A 22320-nucleotide genomic window follows, 5' to 3' on the forward strand; every position below is an offset into this window, starting at 1 on the left:
AGTTCTGACGAGACCCAATCCCCCCCTTGGAACCCTAAAATTCCCACCTGGGGAGGAATCCCCCCCTTGTCGAGAACCCCAGGTCTAGTCAGAATCAAGTACAGTTCCGGGAGAACCCCAGGCGCCACCTGGAGAATTGGCAACCCCGTCACCCCCGCCCTCTGCGCTCCGCCCCAGCAGCCTTATTTTGCATTTTGCGGCCCCGCCTCTCTTAGAACCATTCTAAGACGCGCTCCTAACCACGCCTCCTTCCCTCCACAGCCCCGCCCTCCCAAGCTCAAGCCTCCCGTTCCATTGGCCCCGAACTGTCAAGAAGCCGAGAAGGGGATGGCCACGCCCCCTACTTTAATCCCGCCTCTGGGGCCCTGTGGTCTCGGAGCCCTCCTCTCCGCGGCGCGCTCAAACCCCGCCTTGTGCTGCCGGCTTCTGCGCAGGCGCCCCGTCCCCCCCTCCTTTTTCGCACGAAGGGCCTACCGAGAGGCCGGGCCTAGCGGGCCCGCCCCCTCCAACCGCAGGGCGGCGTGAGAGGGCGGGGTTTCAGGCGGTTGTTGTCGTTATTGTCGTTATTGTCGTTGTCTTGGCGGCCCCCTCCGCGCTCCCCACCCCGGGCCCTCGTCTCCTTTCCTGCCAGGGGGGGGGTCGCTGCCCCCCCGGGCCATGGTCCCCCGCCCGCCGTCTGGGAGGCAGGTGGGAGCGGAGCGGCCGCCATTGCCTGAGGGGGCTGCGAGGCGGCGGTGGCGGGAGGATGGACGCTGACGAGGTGACCATCCGCGAGCAGAACTTCCACAGCCAAGTGCGGGAGTACACGGTGCGTAGCCGCCTCCCTTCCGGCCCCCCTTGCCCACCCCCCCGCGGTGGGGGGGAGGTGTCGCCGCCGCCCCCTCGCCTCTCCTCCCCCGGCCGCCTCCACCACGTTAGTCCGCATTTGCTCCCCGAGCTCCGCCCTCAGGTGCAGACAGGCGGCCCGAGGAGCGCCAGGAGCGGTGGCCGTTGACGCCTGGGAGGTTTTGCCTCGGATTTGCCGCTCTCTAGATGCGTGAGGGAATTGAAATGGCTCAAGACTTTCTGTTCCTTGGCTCCACCATCAACCAAAAGGGAGGCTGCAGCCAAGAAATCAGAAGGAGATGGAGACTGGGAAGGGCAGCCATGAAGGAGCTAGAAAAGATTTTGAAGTGTAAGGATGTGTCCCTGGCCACCAAGACTAGATTAATTCATGCCATCGTATTCCCTATTACTATGTATGGGTGTGAAAGCTGGACAGGGAAGAAAGCGGATAGGAAGAAAATAGATTCCTTCGAAATGTGGTGTTAGAGGAGAGTGTTACGGATTCCGTGGACTGCCAAAAAAACAAAACAAATCAGCGGGTTATAGATCAAATCAAGCCTGAAATGACCCTAGAAGCTAAAATGACTAAACTGAGGCTGTCGTATTTTGGTCATGTCATGAGACGACTGGGAAAGACAGTCATGCTAGTAAAAGTTGAGGGCAGCAGGAAAAGAGGAAGACCCAACAAGAGATGGACTGACTCAATCAAGGAAGCCACAGCCTTCAATTTGCAAGGTCTGAGCAAGGCTGTCAAGGATAGGACATTTTAGAGGACTTTCATTCATAGGGTCGCCATGAGTCGGAAGCGACTTGACTGCACTTAACACACACACACATGCACACTCCTTGGCTCCATCACCAACCAAAAAATCACCAGCCAAGAAATCAGAAGGGGATGAAGGCGGGGTTACCGCACTTGTATTCCCAGCGATGTATTAGGAGTTTGAAAACATTATAAAAAATACTGTTCGCACTTTGTTTGGCCCCTTTCGCTGTGATGGTCTTCCAACCGTTTATAAGCCGTGGTATCCAAAAACCCTTTTAAAGCGATGTTTTTTATAACATTTTCAAACTCTTAATGCATCGCTGGGAATACAAAGTGCGGTAACCCCCTGGGAAGGGCAGCCATGAAGGAGCTAGAAAAGACTCTGAAGTGTAAGGATGTGTGTCACTGGCCACCAAGATCAAGTTAACTCATGCCATCGTATTCACTGTATGGGTGTGAAAGCTGGACATTGAAGAAAGCTGATAGGAAGAAAGTAGACTTCTTTGAAATGTGGGGTTGGAAGAGAGTGGTACGGATACCCTGGACTGCCAAAAAAAACCCCAAAACCAGTGGGTTATAGATCAAATCAAGCCTGAACTGACCCTAGAAGCTAATATGACTAAACTGAAGCTATCGCATTTTGATCACATTGTGAGAGTCACTGGAAAAGACAGTCATGCTAGGAAAAGTTGAGGGCAGCAGGAAAAGAGGAAGACCCAACAAGGAAGCCGCAGCCCTCAATTTGCAAGACCTGAGCAAGGCTGTTAAATATAGGACTTTTGGGAGGACACTGATTCATAGGGTCGCCATGAGTCAGAAGCGACTTGATGGCACTAGATTCACATCCCCCCCCATCTGAATCCTCAAAACTCTGCATGGGAGCTTGTTTTTTGAGTTTTGAGGATTCGGAAGGGGAAAATGTGCACTTAAGAGACCAGAAAATGCAATGCACACTTATGCCTGGGAGTTTTTGCCTTGGATTTGCCGCTCTCTAGATGCACATTTTCCCTATTAGAATTCTCAAAATTCTGCGTGGGGGCTTATTGTTGAGGAGAATTTGTATGAGAAAAATGTGCATCTAGAGAGGCAAAAACTCCAAGGTGAAACCTCCCATGAATAACTGGCCTCAGTGCGGGAAGTCGCACACTGCCCCAGGAAAAATGGGCATGGTGGCGCCCCGTATGCATGTTTACTTGCAAGGAAGACTTTGGGTGCTGCTTGGCCTGTGCCTAGCAGTGCTGCCTTGTGCGGTAAAAAGCAAGAAAAGCAGCCCAAACTGACAACCACGTTTGTAAAAACTATGTGCCAACTATTGTAGGGATCAGTGGCCAAGATGTTATCTCCAAGGATGCAGTCTTGTGCACAGGTAGTCTTGTGCACTGAGAGTGAACACCACAGAGCGTAGTAGGACTTCTGAATAGACATGCAGGGGGTTGTTCTGATAATAAGAGTAGATCAAGACTCTTCAGTGCTTCAGTTTTATTTTTCTCTTTTGTTTCTGTTCCCAGGTAAGACAAGAATTCAATAGGCTTTAGTGCCATTGAGCACCACAGAGCATAGTGGGACTTCTGAATAGACGTGCACGGGGTTGTTCTGTAAATAACAGTAGATCAAGACATATGAACACATGAAGCTGCCATATACTGAATCAGACCCTTGGTCCATCAAAGTCAGTATTGTCTACTCAGACTGGCAGCGGCTCTCCAGGGTCTCAGGCCGAGGTCTTTCACATCACCTACTTGCCTAGTCCCTTTAACTGGAGATGCTGGGGATTGAACCTGGGATCTTCTGCATGCCAAGCAGATGCTCTGCCACTGAGCCACGACCCCTCTCCCCTTCAGTGCCTGAGTTTTATTTTTCTATTTTATCTCTTTTCCCTGGTAAGACATGAATTTAATAGGATTTAGTGCCATTGAGCAGCACAGAGCATAGTGGGATGTCAGAATAGACATGTACGGGGTTCTGTAAATAAGAGACACTTCAGTGTCTGAGTTTTATTTTTCTCATTTATTTCTTTTCCCAGGAAAGACATTAATTTAGTAGGGTTTAGTGCCATTTAACTGTCAATGACCATTAGCCACCTATCTCCCCCTTACTGCAGGGCTAGCCTTGATCTCTTGCTATGAGAGCAGGTGTGATGCTGTAGACCAGGGGTGTCAAACTCAATTGTTACGAGGGCCGGATATGACAGAAATGCCACTTGGACAGGCCGGGGCATGCCTCGCCAGCCCAAATCAAGAGTAGGGGTGTGGGTTGCTCCCGGGCCAGATTTGGCCCGCGGACCTTATGTTTGACACCCCTATTGTAGACAGTGCCTTAGAATTGGACAAGGGGATACCCAGGCTTATCCATAAAACTTGCTGTGTGACCTTGAACCAGGCTCTTAAAATGGGGGAAACCATTTTTATGCTGCCCTGCACTGTTTAAAGAAGGAAAGTATACAAATGTCATCATCAAACTTTGTTGCCCATTGACTGAGTCTTAAGCATTTACATTGTATAGTAAAACAGTTTTACAGTGTACAAATGTAGTAAAACATTATTTGGGCAAAAATGCTTAGTATCCATATTTTCTGGCAACACTTGAGATTAAATGACATGCCTTTAAATGCAGTGTTCTTCAAAAGCTTTATGTGTGTACAGCGTGTCACTCCTTCAAAAAGAGAAAATATTTCATAGGGATTTTTTTCAGTACTTTCTAAAATTTTGAATTTTTCCATTGGAACAACTGGGGAAAAAAAAGACTTTGGAAAAAAAATTTTTCCCCCAATTTTTCCTTCCCCCCCCCCCCAGGCCTTCACATCTCTAACATTAGTTAATTCCTGGTGTACAGTAAGGGTGCTGTCTAACTTGTCTGTCATTCTAATGTCTACTCAAAAACAGTGTACTTACTGTCAGTATGACCCCTTTATAGATAATTGTGTACTATTCTCATGTGTCCACTCCCACAAAGGAGTACATGACATCATGGTGTACACCAGATCATGTTGCTTTGCACACCTTCCTATCTCATCTAGCGGGAAAAGGCACAGAGCTTATACTATTCACAATTCTTTTTTCTGACAGCGTAGTTGCCACTCTTAAAAGTAGGTAATATGCCTAGCTTATGTATATCCTCTATTGTAGTTGTATACACATATCAATGTGACGAGGGCTCTCTGTTCAGCCCCCCCATGGCACTTTATAGTACCAAGTACTTTTGCGCTGCTGCCCCATACCAGCCCTTGCCATTCTGCTTCTTCTGTTTTACATTCTTCACTATCACTCTAGTTGCTTTGTGCAGGACGATCAGATGCATAGAGTATTGTGTAACTATGTCCCTAAATTTAAAATCATATTATAATGTCCAAAAGGGAATGGGCACATTTTCCCAGAGACAGGTGCGTGCACACTCAACTGGAGTTCATGCGACTCCCCCATGATGTGCCAGTTTCCTCTTTCTACCATACTGTGTATACTGAAAAGTGGAAACATGAATTAATTATGCTTCTGCTCACCCCCCTATGTTGTATTTTGTATCTGAAGACCCACTGAACTCATATTCAATAATGAAAGTGCATATTTCATAATCTGTAGTCCCCTGTCCCCCTCAATACAGTCCTACACTTTTTGCCTCTTTTTGGTCAGTGGATGTATTATGTATACTGGGATACTTGCTATCACCTTGTAAATTCATTAGGTAAGTATGGCAGCTTGTTGTTTTTTTCTTCCTTAAATATATTTGATCCCCTGTCCAAACTAAGTGTGACCTGAATCAGAATGATGAAGTGTTTGGTTACCACCTTTCCCCCACAGTACTCCATAATCTCCATTTCACAGTATCTTGGGAGATCATAGCTCCTCTGCCAGAGTGGAATGCTCTTTTAATCAGAAATGGATTAGGTAACGTTTCACTCAGAATTTTGTGGTAGTTTTATTCCAACCAACATCCCCAACATTAGTCTCTCATTAATTTTACTCATGCAATATAATTAGCTGGGTAAAATGAGTGTTCTGGGAAGCTTTTGGTAACCTGGTATGCTTCATTGATTTGTTACATTGTTTTTGGAATCATGCTGGTTTCTATGGCATTGGACACCCTGTTCACTTATTTCATACACAATGGAAGAGAGGCGGACCAGATGATCTTATGGCTCTTTGGTTTTGTAATTGTTATAGCTTTTCTTGTTTTGCTTGTCTATCTGATATTTGTTTCATTATGCTAAGTTGTGAACAACTAGGGGTCTGTTCTCAACTTCCTTGTGCTGTAACTTTGCTCTTTTTGTTAAATGAAAGTTCATCTTGTGACTTTCTGATATACAGCCTTGCATAAGGCACAACTTCCATTAAAAAACCCCCCCTCAAAAAACCCCTTGGATAATAAGTGTCTGCAGTATGGTACTTTAATTTTTTCAAACCATTCTCTGCTCCACAGTTTATTTGTGTTCCATTGTCTCAGAGCCAAGAGCGAACATTAGTGTTTTGACTAGAGCACGCATGAAAGCACCCAGCAGCGCCATCAGGCAAACAAGATCTTTGCTGAAGCATAACGTTCAGTACTTGTAGCCATGTATAAATTGTGCTTGCTTCCCATCAACTAACACATTTTCTGTCCTGCTCAGCCAATACAAGGTGCTTCTGGGTGGAGTATAAGTTGCTGCTATGATCCAGGATCTTTCCAGGGATTTACTGCCTGATGGTTTCTGCCTGCTGAGTTCTTGTCTCCTGAAGGGATTTCTGTCTTGTCTATGGTAGTTTCTTGAAGCTGCAACGATCGTCTTAAGTACCAACAGGAAACAGTCTGTACATTTGAGTAACATATGTTAGGACTGTTGTGCTGTTCCATCTTGCATTGTAACCTATAGAACAAGCTGTGCCGGTTCGCAGGAATAGAACATTCAAAGGTGCTGTGGAATATAGATCTATTTTTAATGTTCATGTGTGCTTTTGAAGCTGCTGCTCTTGATCACTCCTTACATGAGACAACTTTTCTCCCTCTGCTTGCTTTCTAGCAGAGCTGAAGTACAAAAACACAGTTCTAACAAATACTGTAGTGCACCTGAGTAGGAGGATTTTTACTAAAGTGAAAGTGTGGTGGTTTTATAATATTGCTTGATTTTCTTCAGTGCAAAGTCTGTGTACTCCATTACTGAAATATTGGACTTGCATTTGGGAAATCCAAGTGAGTTAATGGCTCAGTCAGCAGGCGTCGGAATGCTTGATTTTCAGAACTCAGATGCCTGCTTAATTATGAACTTGATGCAGCATGATTGGTAATTAGCGCTTGGGGGCCCTTGGGGGGTGGGAAGGGAAAGACAATAAATAACTGGGAAATTCCATTTCATTGTACAATCTTGTGACACTATGGAGCTCTCTGGGGTGAGTCAGTTCCTGCTCATCTAATTATGAAATAAGGTTGTTTATGCATGGGAGTTTTACCTGAGGTTTGTTGCTCACTGGACCCACGCTTTCTTGTTGGGAATCTATGCCTCACAGTCTCCAAGCTCAAATCAGGAAGTATATGAGCCCTTTCCCCTTGAAAGGCTGCTTTGTAATTGGCTGTAGTGCTTACTATGAGAGAAAAGTCCCATCCCCCCTCCTGGAAACCCAATTGCCACATAAAAAGGCATTTTTTTTAAAGTGGAGCTCTCTAAAAGGAACGGGGGGGGGGGGACATCCAAGGCTCGTTTCTAAAGTCCTTTCTTCTGTTCAGGAAGAACTTTGAGGAAGCATTTTAATGCCTCCCTTGATACACTGCTTTGTAATTGGCTGTAGTGCTGTCTGTGAGAGAAATGTCACTCCCCCAAGCTTCTGTGTCCCGCACTTTGCCTTATGCATGGGGATTTCACCCAGGCTGGGTTCAGGGGAGATGGAACAATTGGGTTAATGGAGGAATGGGAAGTCCTGGGATTTGTGAGGGCTGGCAGCGAGGTCATCTCTAATGGATGGAAAACTCAGGCGTAACTCCAGGGAACAACCGAAACAGACCAGGGGCGAACATGAGTGAAAGTACCCTTTTTGAGTTCGGTTTGTCCGAACCGAAAAACCGCCGAATTATGGGAAATTCGGCTGTTTTTCGGTTCGGACCAAACCGAATCAACAGCCCTATGCTGAAGTTCAAGCCAAGATGAGCAGAAGCTATACCCATCCAGCCTTGAATTCGAGCTACACAGAAGTGAAGCAACTTTACTTATTCTTTCCTGATTAGTGGAGTACAGGGGGTGGGAACCGGGGTTGGGGAATGTGTGCCTCATGCCATGCATCCTAAATCCCTGATTTCCCTCCCCAGTCCGGGATGCTTTTTAGCATCTCTTTCTCCTTTGCACCTTAACGGCCTTGGTGAGAACAGCTGAAATGAATTAGAGCCGGAGGAAGTACACACTGACTCATTGTCCTGGATAACAACAGTAAAATGAATAGAGTACAATGTGTTTTTAGTGATGTCAGAATGTCGGGGGTATGTAGTCTGTATATGGTTATATTTAATCAAGAGGGAGTCTTTTAATTTTCCCATGAGCTTTAAGGTTGCCAGAATCTTTAATAATTTGTTCTGTACTGGGGAAGGGAGCAGCAAGGCAGTTTTCCCCTCCAACATAACATGATTCACAAGTGCTCAGAAGCACCAATTTCCCCTTCCTTCTATGTTAATTTCTTTGAAAAAACGTGACAAGGTTGAAACTGCCAGGTTTGCCTAATATTGATTGCAATGGAATCAATTTGTTAATTTTATGTAACACTGATGTAACTTCCAAATATTCTATGGAAGAAGAAAGCAATGGAAAGTTTTCTGCCCCTACCTTCTTCATTTCTGTGTTACTGTTTGTGATTAAGAGTGACGAGGATGAGCAGTTAGTATGCTGGAAATGTTGCTTGTCTCTTGCCCTTTCTCCAAGGAGCTTAGGGTGGCATAACTTGGTTATCACCCCCTCTGTTCTGTGCAGCGTGGTAAATTGTTCCAAGGTCACCTCCAAGATGAGCAGACATTTGTATGTGGAAACTCTTGTCCAACTCCCGCACTATAACTGCTACACAGATTCATTGTCTTGGAGAGTAAGAATCAAAAGAATAGACTAATGTATTTTAGTGGTGAAACCTGCTTTGGAGTAGGTATAGTCTACATGAGGTTATGTTTTGCAGATAAAATAATTATTTGAATTTAATCCCTCCCCCCCGTTTTATCAATTTCCCCCCTTATAGCTGCTAATAAGAAGCAGTGGCTGTGCTGGCTCCAACACATTTGCAGTGTCTAATAAAAATGTCACGCTAAAAGTACAAAAAATCAATGCATTGGGATAAATTTTGATGAGTTACAACGGTTGATCCTTATGCCAGCTGAGAGATGTATGGGTGCAGTTTTGTACTGGAGGCAAGTTTTATGAATAGCTTACTCTGTGAAGGGTTTAATTTGTTTGATGCTAACCTTCATTCAGATGTGGCCCTGTATGTTTAGATTTAGAAATATTTTTTTTCTTAGAGCATGGAAGTATAATTAAAATAAAGTACAAGGAGTAAAAAATTTAAGCACGTATTGCGTTCCCAGTCCTTGCAGTATAATTTGGGGAGCAATCATAGTGTTTCTCCTTTCTGTCCCTATTGTGATATTGAATTTGAACACATGAACACATGTGAAGCTGCCTTATACTGCCTTGGCCCATCAGAGTCAGTATTGTCTACTCAGACCGGCAGCGGCTGTCCAGGGTCTCAGGTGGAGGTCTTTCCCATCACCTACTTGCCTAGTTCCTTTAACTGGAGATGGCTGGGAACTGAACCTGGGACCTTCTGCCTGCCAAGCAGATGCTCTACCACTGAGCCACGGCCCCTCCCCAATTTTAATAGAGGCGTAAAGAATTATTTATAGATACCCCATGAAAGCTGTTATTCTGTAGTCTGGAGCAGTAATTGAGGTTGTAGCTTCTCTAAGATGCCTCCCCTGATGTTCCAGGCACAAATGGCAGAGAAGAGCAGCTTGTGGTGTCCCTGCTGGTTTCATATGTTGTCCTTAATAGAACTGCTCAGTTCTTGTTATGACAGGAAATTCGTGGCAGTGACATCACAATTGCAGATTACAGCTCTCTGCTGTAGAGTTGCATGTGCAGAGAATATAATTTAGAATGAGCGTGTCTGTATTTTATGGGGGAAAGAGCTTTTAGGAGGATATGCTTCTGCCTAGCAACAGGCACATGTGGAAAGAAATCTGTCTGAACGGAAGAACGAGAAATGCAAGGAAGAGGTAGAAAGAGTTATAAATGTGAAGAAAACATTTACAATGAATGCTTTACTTAAGCAGCTTTTTAAATAACAGCTTGACAACTCTCTTTAAAACTTAGTAGTGACTGGAAGGTGGAGATGAGGGGGCTTAGTTTATGAAGTCAGCAGTGCTATCGGCATGTGAAATGTAACACCTGTGATCTGCAGCTTTTAAACAAAAGACTGATAAGCACTGTGTAAAGGCAGAGCCAACCCCAGGGGTTTTGGTGCTCCAGGTGAACTGTGACTTTGGTTACCCCCCCTTCCCATTCACTATGAAGAACGCAGGTGGTGTTTTTGTGAAGCAACACTGTGACACATTTTAGCTGACACATTTTAGCTGAATTTGCATATACTGCCATGCTCCACATTGGAAAATAAATAATTATAACTCAACTGCTGAAATGATGTGCTGTTTTGCAAGCACAATATTCAATAGTTTGGCATGTAAGAGAGCATATTAATATATTTTTAAAATAATAATAAGAGTTGGTTTTTATATGCCAGCTTTCTCTATCACATAAGGAAGAATCAAACTGGCTTACAATCACCTTTCCTTCCCCTCCCCACAACAGACACCCTGTGAGGTAGGAGACGCTGAGAGAGCTCTAAGAGAGCTATGACTAGCCCAAGGTGTCCCAGCTGGCTTCATGTGGAGTAGTGGGGAAACAAATCTGGTTCGCCAGATTAGCCTCCGTCATACATGTGGAGGAGTCGGGAATCAAACCTGGTTCTCCAGATCAGAGTCCACTGCTCCGAACCACCGCTCTTAACCACTACACCACACTGGCACCACATTGGTTTGTTTGCCAGACTAGGATCTGGGAAACCAAGGCTCAAATCCTCACTCTGCCATGGAAGTTTACTGGGTTAACCTTGGTCCAGTCATACAATCTAACCTAACCTACCTCACAGAGTTGTTGTGAGCCTAAAATGGAAGAGAGAACTATGTAAGCTGCTTTTGGTCCTTGTTGAAGAGAATGGCGGGGTGTAAATGAAGTAAATAAACGTTCATCTAAGTTGGTGTCCCTTAAAGCCTGGCTTCCTCAGCCAGGCTTTTGACAAATTTTCTTTGTCTCTAGGAGCCAGCCCAAAAATTTAGGTGCCAGACTGATTTTTCAGCCTTCAAGTTTTGTATTTTAATGAACATATTTTCTAATTACTGTATTGATATCCACGTAAACGAATCGTAAACTCTTTTAGTAGTTTATTGTGATTTTATTGTTATTGGCTCGGTGGTATAGCATCTGCTTGGCATGCTTGGCATGCAGAAGGTCCCAGGTTCAATCCCCGGAATCTCCAGTTAAAGGGACTAGGCAGTGGCGGACCTACTTTTTTTGGACCCTGAAGCTTGAACTTTTGCGGGGGGTGGGGGGGCCTTTGCAACCAGCAACAATAGGGCAGGCCATATGAAATGGGTATTAGAGTATATTCTAAGGTCAATATTAAGTACTTCAACCCACTGGCTTATGATTCAATCACTAAAATAGCCACATTTTAATAACAAACACTTAAAAAAAACTCCATCAATTTTGTTGAAAAATTCACTCATTAAAAAAAAAGTTGCTTTGGGGCCCCTCTGGGATTAGGGGCCCTGAAGCTTAAGCTTCATTAGTTTCATAGTAGATCCGCCACTGGGACTAGGCAAGTATGTGATGTGAAAGACCCCTGCCTGAGACCCTGGAGAGCCACTGTTGGCCTGAGTAGACATACTGACTTTGAAGAATCAAGGGTCTGATTCAGTAGAAGGCAGCTTCAAGTGTTCATGTGTACAGGCTTTTGTAAAGTATTGTAGTATATATATTAATATGTGGATAATTTCGTTGTCACTACAACGAAATCCTAATCCTAACATATCGGCTCCCCAGTTTCTCATTATCTTCATTATTGTTTTTTAAAGTTTCATTTAATTGAATGTTGGAGCCAGTATAGAAAGCAGCTGGTTAAGAAATCACCTACCACCTTTGAATGGTATAAAGTTAACATAAGCAGTGACAAGAGCTTTACGCACATGAATTTTTTCATCACACAGTAAAACAATATATTAAGATATTAAATGATGAATAACTTTTATACTTCCACTGAGGATTGCTGAGAGACGCTCCAGTAAAATACCCGGTGCCACAATGGTATTTGCAGATGCCATGGGGCTGGGATTTGTCAAGCCCTGTCCTCAGCAACTGCCTACTTTCCCCATGTGTAAAGGCAGAAGCTGGGTAGCCAAGGTTGGGTGGGATAAATAAAATATATAGATAATGAAAATATAATTTATTTAAAGCGCTATGTCAAGATAAAAATTATTTAAAAATGTTAAAACAGCACAATGGCATTTCCTAAGGTTGATATCTATAACCACATGCCAGACGCGTATCGGCCTGTTTGGCCTTCCTCAGTGGTCAATTGAAACCCATGTAAAACAAATACACATTTACAGATATATATACATTTACAGACAATATATCAGACAAGGCATGTATATAGGTTGTATAAAATATTACCAATTGTACAAACATCTGGTAAGATTGTCTCAGGTTGTTATACTGGGCTGTATATGTCTCCCATATAAAATGTTTTATCAGGTTGATAACTGCACACATTTTACCCAGCTTCTGTTTTCTAGGTTGGGTTTCATTCCCCGCTTTTTTCTTCTGTTCCTGTGTAAAGGCAGTTCAGGTTTGGGAGGAGAGAGGCATTTCGTTTTCTAGTCTTTCCCCCCACTGCATTCCCTTTGTCTACTCCCCAAGCAGACAAACCGGACTGATGCACTGCAAAGCCCAGGTGAGATACCAAGGAGGTGAAGGATGAGTTTTCCCCCATTTATCCCTAGTTCTTCACCGAGGCCCTGGCTGGGACACAAGCTGTAGGACCTGGGTTGCTTTTCCAGACCCGGCTGTCTCTTCATTACACCATGTCCAGGCCCGAGAAGGAGGTAAAGGGTGCTTCCCCTCTCCCCCAAGGCCAGAAAATGTGTTCAGGATGGTGGGCAGAGGGAGGAGGTGGCTTTGCATTGTCTCTTTAAGAAAAGCCATGCTGTATCAAACCAAGGCCCATCAAGTCCAGCAGTCTGTTCACATCGTGGCCAACCAGGTGCCTCTAGGAAGCCCACAAACAAGATGACTGCAGCAGCATTGTCCTGCCTGTGTTCCACAGCATCTAATATAATAGGCATGCTCCTCTGATACTGGATAGAATAGGTATGCATCATGACTAGTATCCATTTTGACTAGTAGCCATGGATAGCCCTATCCTCTGTTGGACCCAGCTCAAAGAGATAATTTTGAGAACATATTTAGTGTTAAAAACTCTTCTTTTACATCACCCTAATCCTGACACTCCTGTAAAGTGGTCCGTTTCCCTCATTTTAGAGGTAGGTTGAGGCTGATCATGGGGTTGGTGTAGGGTTGCCAACCTCCAGGTAATAGGTGGAGATTTCCTGCTATTACAACTGATCCCCAGCCAATAGAGAGCAGTTCACTTGGAGAAAATGGCCGCTTTGGCAATTGGACTCTATGGCATTAAAGTCCCTTCCCTCCCCAAACCCCTCCCTCCTCAGGCTCCGCCCCAAAAACCTCCCGCCAGTAGCGAAGAGGGACCTGGCAACCCTAGGTTTGTCTAAGGCTAGCGAATCAGTTTATGGCTTAAGGTATTTTTTCACTGTGGGTTCCCAGCTTGGTCTTATGCTGGCTCTGTAATCTCCTGCAGTGTGTAAATTGCTAAACATTTTTCAGTTAGTTGGATGCATACCAACATCAAATATATTGTGTTTTTTTTTAAGACATCCTGTTACGGCCTTGAGAAAGGTGACTATTGTCATATGGAATAAATTGTTGAGGCTTCTTCTGTACCTCTTTAATTGTCATTAAAGCCATTCCGAAATGAAAATGGACCCCCAGTTCCTTTTTCTAGTGGTTGAGGCATCAATGAATGCAAATTAAAATTGAATTTTGATTTGGTGCTTGTTCTTTGCTGAAATCTTTGTGCCGCACATCTTTATTTATGATGCTTGAAATCTGTCTGCATGTAGCTATTAGTGTTTTGTTTAGTTGCCAAATGGCTTTGAAGGACACAAGCATTTCCTTTTGAGAACACTTGAGCACTAGAATAAGCCTATTGCCATCTGCTGTATAAAAGAAAGATGGCTAATTGCAATTATATTTATTGCTTTCAATTTGGGGAAATGAGAAAAATGGTTGCAAACCTTTTAATGTGTGTTGTACCGTTGTGAAGCAGGAGTGACTGTTTAAGCAAGGCATTGCTGCTGTGGTATATAATAAATTCCAAGTCCTAAAATATAGCCATTACATTTAAAAGTATATAAGCTTTAGTTTTCCACGGGCAAAATTGCAAATATACCCAATACTTACTGAGACAGCTGCAAACTACTGTATCCAATGTATCACAGCTTTTGCCATTTGGGAAGTAAAAAAAAATACAAAAGGAAAATGGAAAAAATACAAATGTCAGTAATCTAGAAAACTCAAGGGACAGTCTTCCCACCCCCCTGGAATAACCTAGGTGCTGAGAAGGGAGATTAAAACAGGCCTTCACAAATCTCCTTTGGCTCTAGGAGTCAGTCCAGAAATGTAGGAGCCAGACTCTTTTTTCAGCCTTCATTGTTTAATTAAAATGAATGTGTCCACCACCATTGAATGGTGATAAGTTATAAGTTTATAAATAATCAAGTAATGCCAACAGCTTCAGGTATATTTATTTTTATATCACGCAACAAAATATTCTGATGTGAAAATTATACACGAAGCTTTCTACTGAATCGGACCCTTGGTCCATCAAAGTCAGTATTGTCTACTCAGACCGGCAGCGGCTCTCCATGGTCTCAGGCAGAGGTCTTTCACATCACCTGCTTGCCTAGTCCCTTTAACTGGAGATGCCGGGGATTGAACCTGGGACCACTGAGCCACAGCCTCTCCCCTAAATTATTTGATAAATTAATTGGATATATTTGATAAATTATAAATTTATAAATTATAATTTGGATAAATTTGATAATTTTTTGATAAATTATTTGGATCCTTTACAATATAGTTTCAGGCCTGGTGATGGGACTGAAATGGCCCTTGACACTCTGGCTTGACTGGAGCATACATTTATCCAATCAATATGAGGGAAGTTGAAGTCTCCCATTATTACTATTTCATTACCTTTACATGCTTCCCTAATTTCATTCTCCATCTCAAAATCACCCTGAGCCATTTAGTCAGGGGGCCGATAGAATGTCCCCAGTACTAAATCTCCTTTGGGTCCCGAAATCGTCACCCATAAGGATTCTGTGGACGAGTGTGCCCTTTTTATGGTCTCTAGCTTATTAGACACTATGCCTTCCTTGATATACATAGCAACACCCCCTCCAATACGCCCTTCCCTGTCATTTCTATACAGTTTGTAACCAGGGATGACTGTATCTCACTGGTTCTCTCCCCTCCACCAGGTTTCTGTAATGCTCACTGTATCTGTTTTCTCTTAAAACCATGCACTCTAATTCCCCCATTTTTGCTTGGAGGCTTCTAGCATTAGCATAGAAACACCTCCACACTGTTTCTCTCTTTTGACTTTCCTGGCATGTGCCTTTGGGCATCTTTAAGTGGCTATCCATCATTTTTTTCTCATTCCCTTTCATGTCTAAGTAATCCCTATGTGGCCAATCTGAAGCAATTTTCCCTTTGTCCATATGCATTGAGTTTGCCCGAACCGGATGCTTCTCAGCTCCTGTCGGCTTTCCCCGCAGGTTCAGTTTAAATGCTGCTCTGCCACCTTTTTTATATTTCGCGCCAGCAGTCTGGTTCCATTCTTGTTCAATTGGAGCCTATCCCTTTTGTATAGGCCTGGCTTGTCCCAAAATGTTGCCCAGTTCCTTACAAATCTAAAGCCCTCTTCCCTGCACCACCGTCTCATCCACGGATTGAGACTCAAGGAATGTAGCGGAAACCAGGGTTCGTGGGGGGAGAGAGAGACCCAAAACCATTATCAAGAAAAACAGTTTTATTCGCAGCTGCGGCTCAGTTACTCTAGCAAGCAAAACACTGAGCCCCTATTCTACTGGGGAACAGACATTTATCCAAAATCCACACTCTGACGAGGCACATCAACATTCTGTGCTTATCTGGTTGTTTTACATAGTCTGGAGCCTAAGAGCTCCAGCAGTTCTATCCAGTTCCAGTTCTTGTTAACGTTCACCATGAGTTTCCATGACTTCCCCCTTACTACCTTAGCACACACATAAGAGTTATCCTGCCCAGCAACGAGCTATTCCCTTGCTGTCTTAATACATCTCAGTACATTTATAGAAAGGAAAAGAGGTTATCACAAACTATTAAATCAGACTACTTAAGTGGATCCTCCACATTCAGGGGAAATCTATCTTGCTGTCACATTCCCCCCTTGTGATACAAGTCCCTGCTAGGGGCTCGTAAATCACACCCGCGGCTTTAGGCCGTCACGACTATGCAAAGACATAAGTGCAGTCGCTGCTTTCCGTTCCACCATACTCTCAGAACGCCATATCTTGCTAATTAAAGGCAATATACATGGTAACAATACACATCCTAAGACTAAAAGAACTACTGTTATGACTAAAGTTTTCAATCCTCCAATACCAGCTACCTTGGCCTCGAGGAAGTGACCTCGCTTCCTGAGAGCCAGGAGCTCCCTGCACCGAGCACACATCCGCGACTTCTGTCCAGCAGGCAGATAATCATACATGTGACACTCCATGCAGCACACTGGATACCCCCCGACCCCTGCTGGCTTTCTACCTTCATAACTGTTATTTTATTAAGTAATTATTATATTATTCTTTGGTGTTGTAACCCTGCCCTTTACTCTCTTGCACTCTTCCTGTACCAAACAAGAACCGAGTGCCGAAGTTCCTTGCCCTGCAGCTATCTGCTGCTAATTCGCATAGATATTCAAGTTGCTCGGTACTCCAACCAGATGGAGAGAGTTACTCTGCCAAGATATTGAATCAAAATTCAATATTCATGCAAACATAGTTATCTCACTCCAGTGCAGTTGGGTAGGAGGCTGTAGGTCTTCAAATAATTCATAGTCTGAAGAAGTATAAGATTGCAAAGAACTTTCTTGATGGTTGTGTGTATGCCCTCATAACCCTGGCTCGCCACAATCACAGAATGCTATGAGTAATGTGGATTAGAACACAAGAAAAGCCCTGCTGGAACAGACCAAGGTCCATCAGATCCAGCAGTCTGTTCACACAGTGGCCAACCAGGTGCCTCTAGGAAGCCCACAAACAAGATGACTGCAGCAGCACCATCCTGCCTGTGTTCCACAGCACCTAAGATAATAGGCATGCTCCTCTGATCCTGGAGAGAATAGGTATGCATCATGACTAGTATCCATTTTAACTAGTAGCCATGAATACCCCTTTCCTTCATGAACACATCCATTCCCCTCTTAAAGCCATCCAAGTTGGCAGCCATCACCACATCCTGGGGCAGGGAGTTCCACAATTTAACTATGTGTTGTGTGAAAATACTTCCTTTTATCCAGTAGTCAAAAAGGGCAAGAGTCCAGTAGCACCTTAAAGACTAACAAAAATATTTTCTGGTAGGGTATGAGCTTTCGTGAGCTGTGAATTTCCTTTTATGTGAATTTCCTTTTATCTACTGTGAATTTCCTTTTATCCGTTTTGAGTCTCTCACCCTCCAGCTTCAGCAGATGACCCTGCGTTCTAGTATTATGGGAGAGGGAGAAAAACTTCTCCCTGTCCACTTTCCTATGGGAAGAGTTGGTGGGTATGGCATATGAGGACCAGTGTGGTGGTGGAAAGTGCCGTCAAGTCACAGCTGACTTGTGCCTACCCCGTAGGGTTTTCAAGGCAAGAGACGTTTGGAGGTGGTTTGCCGTTGCCCGCCTCTGCGTGGGCTGAGAGAGTTTGGAGAGAACTGTGACTGGCCCAAGGTCACTCAGCAGGCTATCATGTGGAGGAGTGGGGAATCGAACCCAATTCTCCAGATTAGAGTCTGCTGCTTTTAACCACTACATTAGGTGGGCTCTCATAAGGGCCAGTGGGATAGGCTAAATGGAGGAAGACAGGGCTTGTGGAATTCTATGGACCCCATATCTTCCCCATAATTTGTGCCCTGATCAGTTCTGTCCTAAAATGTAGTTTTAGAGATACCGTGATGAAGTTATGAACAGCTCCAGTTGGAAACCAAAATAGGATTCTGCATGTTCCTGCAAGGAGCTCAGTCTTCTCTGCGGGTAAGTGATGCACAGTTTATTCTGTCTTAAATCACACTGATTTAATTTAAAGCAGTTCATCTAACTGGGTTGAAATTACTATCAGAATTAAATATAACCCTGTTTCCAGTCAGACTGAACTTGGCAAAGCCATTTTTTAATCCCTAAGTGTTTTTGCATCAGGTTTTAATAAATGTTAGTCAATTAGTTGTAGGTAATGTATTTTAAAGTGGTATCTCTACAAATAGGCGTCAAGCTGGGTATTCATTATCTTCCCTCCAAAAAAACCCTCCTGAGAACAAGGGGTGTGTCCTTTTTGGGAGCACTTTGTGGTGTGTTAATTACTAGAGCTCAGTAAGATGAGCTGAACCATCTGCTGACAAGCGATGGTTTACAAAGTGCTGATGTGACCAGTTATTTGATCTAATCAGCCATTGGCATTTAGGAAGGGCTAATCCGAGTGAAAGCACCGTTAATAAAACCAGAGGCAAAAGAAACTGCAAATTTAATATGCTCTTGTGTGTGTAAAGTGCCGTCAAGTCGCCGCCGACTTATGGCGACCCCTTATGGGGTTTTCAAGGCAAGAAACTAACAGAGGTGGTTTGCCAGTGCCTTCCTCTGCACAGCAACCCTGGTATTCCTTGGTGGTCTCCCATCCAAATACTAACCAGGGCCGACCCTGCTTAGCTTCTGAGATCTGACGAGATCAGGCTATGGTCTTAGGGTAATCTTAATAACCTTTCTGAACGTGGACAAGCAGCTTTACTAATGAGGCACTTGGGAGAAACGGATCTCATGTTAAGATGCATTCGACTCCAGCTTAATGTAACGCTATGTTTTTTTTTTTTTAATTTTGAAACAACAACAGTGTATTCTTTGTAGAACAAAAGTAGGGTTGACTATGGGCCAGCTGCGCACACTCATCCTAACTTATCTCACGTGGTTTTTGTGAGGACAAAATGTGATTTCAGGGGACAGCTGTTAATTCTTCCCTGGGCTCCTTGGAGGAAGAGTGAGGTGAAAATGCATAGATTGTAATGTTAAATTTAAGTTCACACCATGGCTTTTGAAGTATGTGTTTGGGATTATTGAGTCCCTCTGTCTTGGAACTGTAGTGCATTTTCCTACCTTCTCACTTTGAAAAGGTTTAATTATTGAAACTGTAAAGTAATTAAAAAATATCAAGATGGGAGGGGATTCTGAAGCACCTAAAATGACTGATTTATTACAGATGAATATAATGTATTATAGGACTGTGAAGTCACAAGTTAGGGGGGACATGCCTTGCATGCTACTTATACCTCTTTGGGGTTAGTTGTGTCTTTATATACGAAGGAGCGTCTGTGTGGTATCAGTGTGAGACACTTAAGAACCTGCTTAGCTGTCTCAGAAAGCAAAGTGTTTTTCTTCCTCAGAGTCATTTGGTTTCACCCTAATTTTAGATATGCCAGTCAGCCTTACTAATTGTCTAGAACTGGGTCCCCAACATGGTGCCTGTGGGTGCCATGGCGCCTGCCGACACCTTTCCTGCTGTCCGCCGTGTTTTTAGAAAGTGGGTGGGGCCAAGGGGGGGTTTGCCCAGCAAGGCTTCTAAGATTGGCCATTGGGGATTTGACTGGCTGTGCAGATTTTAAAAAATATTGCAGTTGCCATCATAGCACAAGGATCTTCAATGTGTGACTGAAAGTGAGCTGCAGCAGCCGTTTTGTGGCTGGGTCCACCTCCTGCATTTTGTCTTGGCCATTTTGTGCTGTGCCAACCACATTGTCTCAGAATTCCAAATGTGCCCACAGGCTCAAAAAAGTTGGGGACCCCTGGTCTAGAATCGGTGTGCGCATGTGTTTGTGGTTAGGCTGGTCCAAAATGCACTTAATGGAGAGCCAGCGTGGTGTACTGGTTAAGAGTGGTGGTTTGGAGCGGTGGACTCTGATCTGGAGAATCGGGTTTGATTCTCCACTCCTCCACATGAGCGGTGGAGGCTAATCTGGTGAATGGGGTTGGTTTCCCCACTCCTATACATGAAGCCAGCTGGGTGACCTTGGGCTAGTCACAGCTCTCTTAGAGCTCTCTCAGCTCCACCTACCTCACAGGGTGTCTGTTGTGAGGAGGAGGAGGGAAGGTGATTTTAAGCTGGTTTGATTCTTCCTTAAGTGGTAGAGAAAGTCAGCATATAAAAACGAACTCCTCTTCTTCATCTTCTTAACAGCTTCTCAGCTGGACGGTGTTACTTAGGATCTGAAATAACTGACTCCACGTTTCACAAAATGCACAGGCTGTGTCTCCGGTTGAGAGTGGCACAGTTTTATACAGTGCGTACTTCTCATCCTGATCCTGTTTATTGCTTTAGTATTGCATTGCTAAATTCACCAAATGTTCATATCATAGCCCAACCTGAAGCGAAATATATTGGAAATACATGCCTTGAAAAATAATTCTTTATTTTGCGGTGTTTCCCTGTTTAAGGGGATAAACAGTCCTTGACAATTCTCCACTCATGGAATTACATCTGCATTTCCTCATCAGAAAAAAATATGCTTTTCGTTTTTCAGTTTTAGTCAAATATTGGATTAGAATATGAAGCATTCCTCTTATAGTTCCAAGAGTTAGAAGATTTTTTAAAAAATCACAAGGTCTATCAGTATTGGGGGGAAATGGTTGAAAAACTGAGTTCAGTTTATCACTCTCTTCTTTCAGTTGTCTGTCACTGAGGGAAGTTGTAGCAGCAGTCTGACACTGCAAACTCTCTGCTGCTAACTTTTGATGGAAACTGAATCTTTTTTCCTTAAATTGATCTGGGGAGGGGTGAAATAACATACTGCCCTGAGCCCTAGTTTTTTTTTTTTCTTTCTTCTAATTCCACAGTTTAATGGTATTGGCAGGGTGTGTGGGACTATCTAAATTTTATGTTGGAACATTAGTGAGTTCATTGATATTTGCTTCTTCAGAAAAACGAGCCATTGCATTATATGTGTGGCAGGTGGTATTGCTTCTATAGGAAGTGCAATGCATAAATGTTTCAGGATTGTTTTTCCTTCATTGCTTTTGTATTTTACTCCTAGAATATTTATTTTATTTTCTTGAATTGTGTTTTGCAACTGGAGCATTGCAGTTACCTCTAAACATTAATGCTTCAAAGAAACTGGGGAGGGGCTGTGGCTCAGTGGTAGAGCATCTGCTTTGCATGCAGAAGGTCCCAGGCTCAATCCCCGACATCTCCAGTTAAAAGGACCAGGCAGCAGGTGATGTGAAAGACCCTCTACCTGAGACCCTAGAGAGATGCTGCCAATCTGAGTAGACAAAACTGACCTTGATGGACTGGTGGTCGGACTGAGTATAAGGCAGCTTCATATGTGTTCGTAAACATTTTAATACCAAATAGAAAACCATTTTGATGCACAGATCATAGAATCATAGAGTTGGAAGGGACCACCAGGGTCATCTAGTCCAACCCCCTGCACAATGCAGGAAATTAACAACTACCTCCCCCCACATCCCCAGTGACCCCAACCCTCCCCCCGCCATGCAGGATCCCATAATCAAAGCACTCCCGACAGATGGCCATCTAGCCTCTGCTTAAAGACCTCCAAAGACAGGGACTCCACCACCCTCTGAGGCAGCACATTCCACCGTCGAACAGCCCTCACCGTCAGAAAGTTCTTCCTAATGTTTAGGTGGAATCGCTTTTCTCTTAGTTTAAATCCATTACTCCGTGTCCTAGTCTCTGGAGCAACAGAGAACAAGCTAGTTCCCTCATCAACATGACATCCCTTCAAGTATTTAAACATGGCTATAAGCTCTCCCCTCAACCTTCTCTTCTATAAACTAAACAAACCCAACTCCCTAAGTCTCTCCTCATAGGGCATGGATTCCAGACCCTTGACCATTCTGGTCGCCCTCCTCTGGACACGCTCCAAGATGTGACTTAGATTCCTTCACAGCTCTGTCTTGCAGTGTGGCACATCCATTGTGCCAACCCAGCTAATCTTCATGTGTTGCCTCCCCCTGTCGGTCTGGGATAGTTGTCGCATTCTTATGTCTGCATATATGACGTACGCGAGTAGACAAGAAGAGCTGAGAAGTGTGCTGGCATACTGAGAAAGATTGAAAGCCATCGTGCATACTGTGTGCTAATGTGCACTGGCTTCATAAATAATCCTTTCTTTAAAAATGACAGACTGATATCTTTGCAACCTGGTCCTGTTTAAGTTTAAGAGTATTCTTTAATGTATTTGCATCTTAAATATATTTATTATCACCGTACCTCCTCTCTGGGGCCCTTGCAACTGT

The 22320-nt window shown here is 43.9% G+C and overlaps 1 protein-coding gene across 1 annotated transcript in view; it reads left to right on the forward strand.

The window, feature by feature from the left end:
- The first annotated feature begins 654 nt into the window (after positions 1–654).
- The window catches only part of LMBR1 (limb development membrane protein 1), a 76614-nt gene continuing 54948 nt past the window's right edge, over positions 655–22320 (forward strand). Inside the window, exon 1 of the mRNA XM_056857648.1 lies at positions 655–808. Coding sequence (XP_056713626.1) covers positions 746–808 — 63 coding nt within the window. The 5' untranslated portion in view covers positions 655–745. The remainder of the gene's footprint in view (positions 809–22320) is intronic.

This window comes from Euleptes europaea, chromosome 11 (assembly GCF_029931775.1).
Source record: "Euleptes europaea isolate rEulEur1 chromosome 11, rEulEur1.hap1, whole genome shotgun sequence".
In the NCBI taxonomy this organism is placed as follows: domain Eukaryota; kingdom Metazoa; phylum Chordata; class Lepidosauria; order Squamata; family Sphaerodactylidae; genus Euleptes; species Euleptes europaea.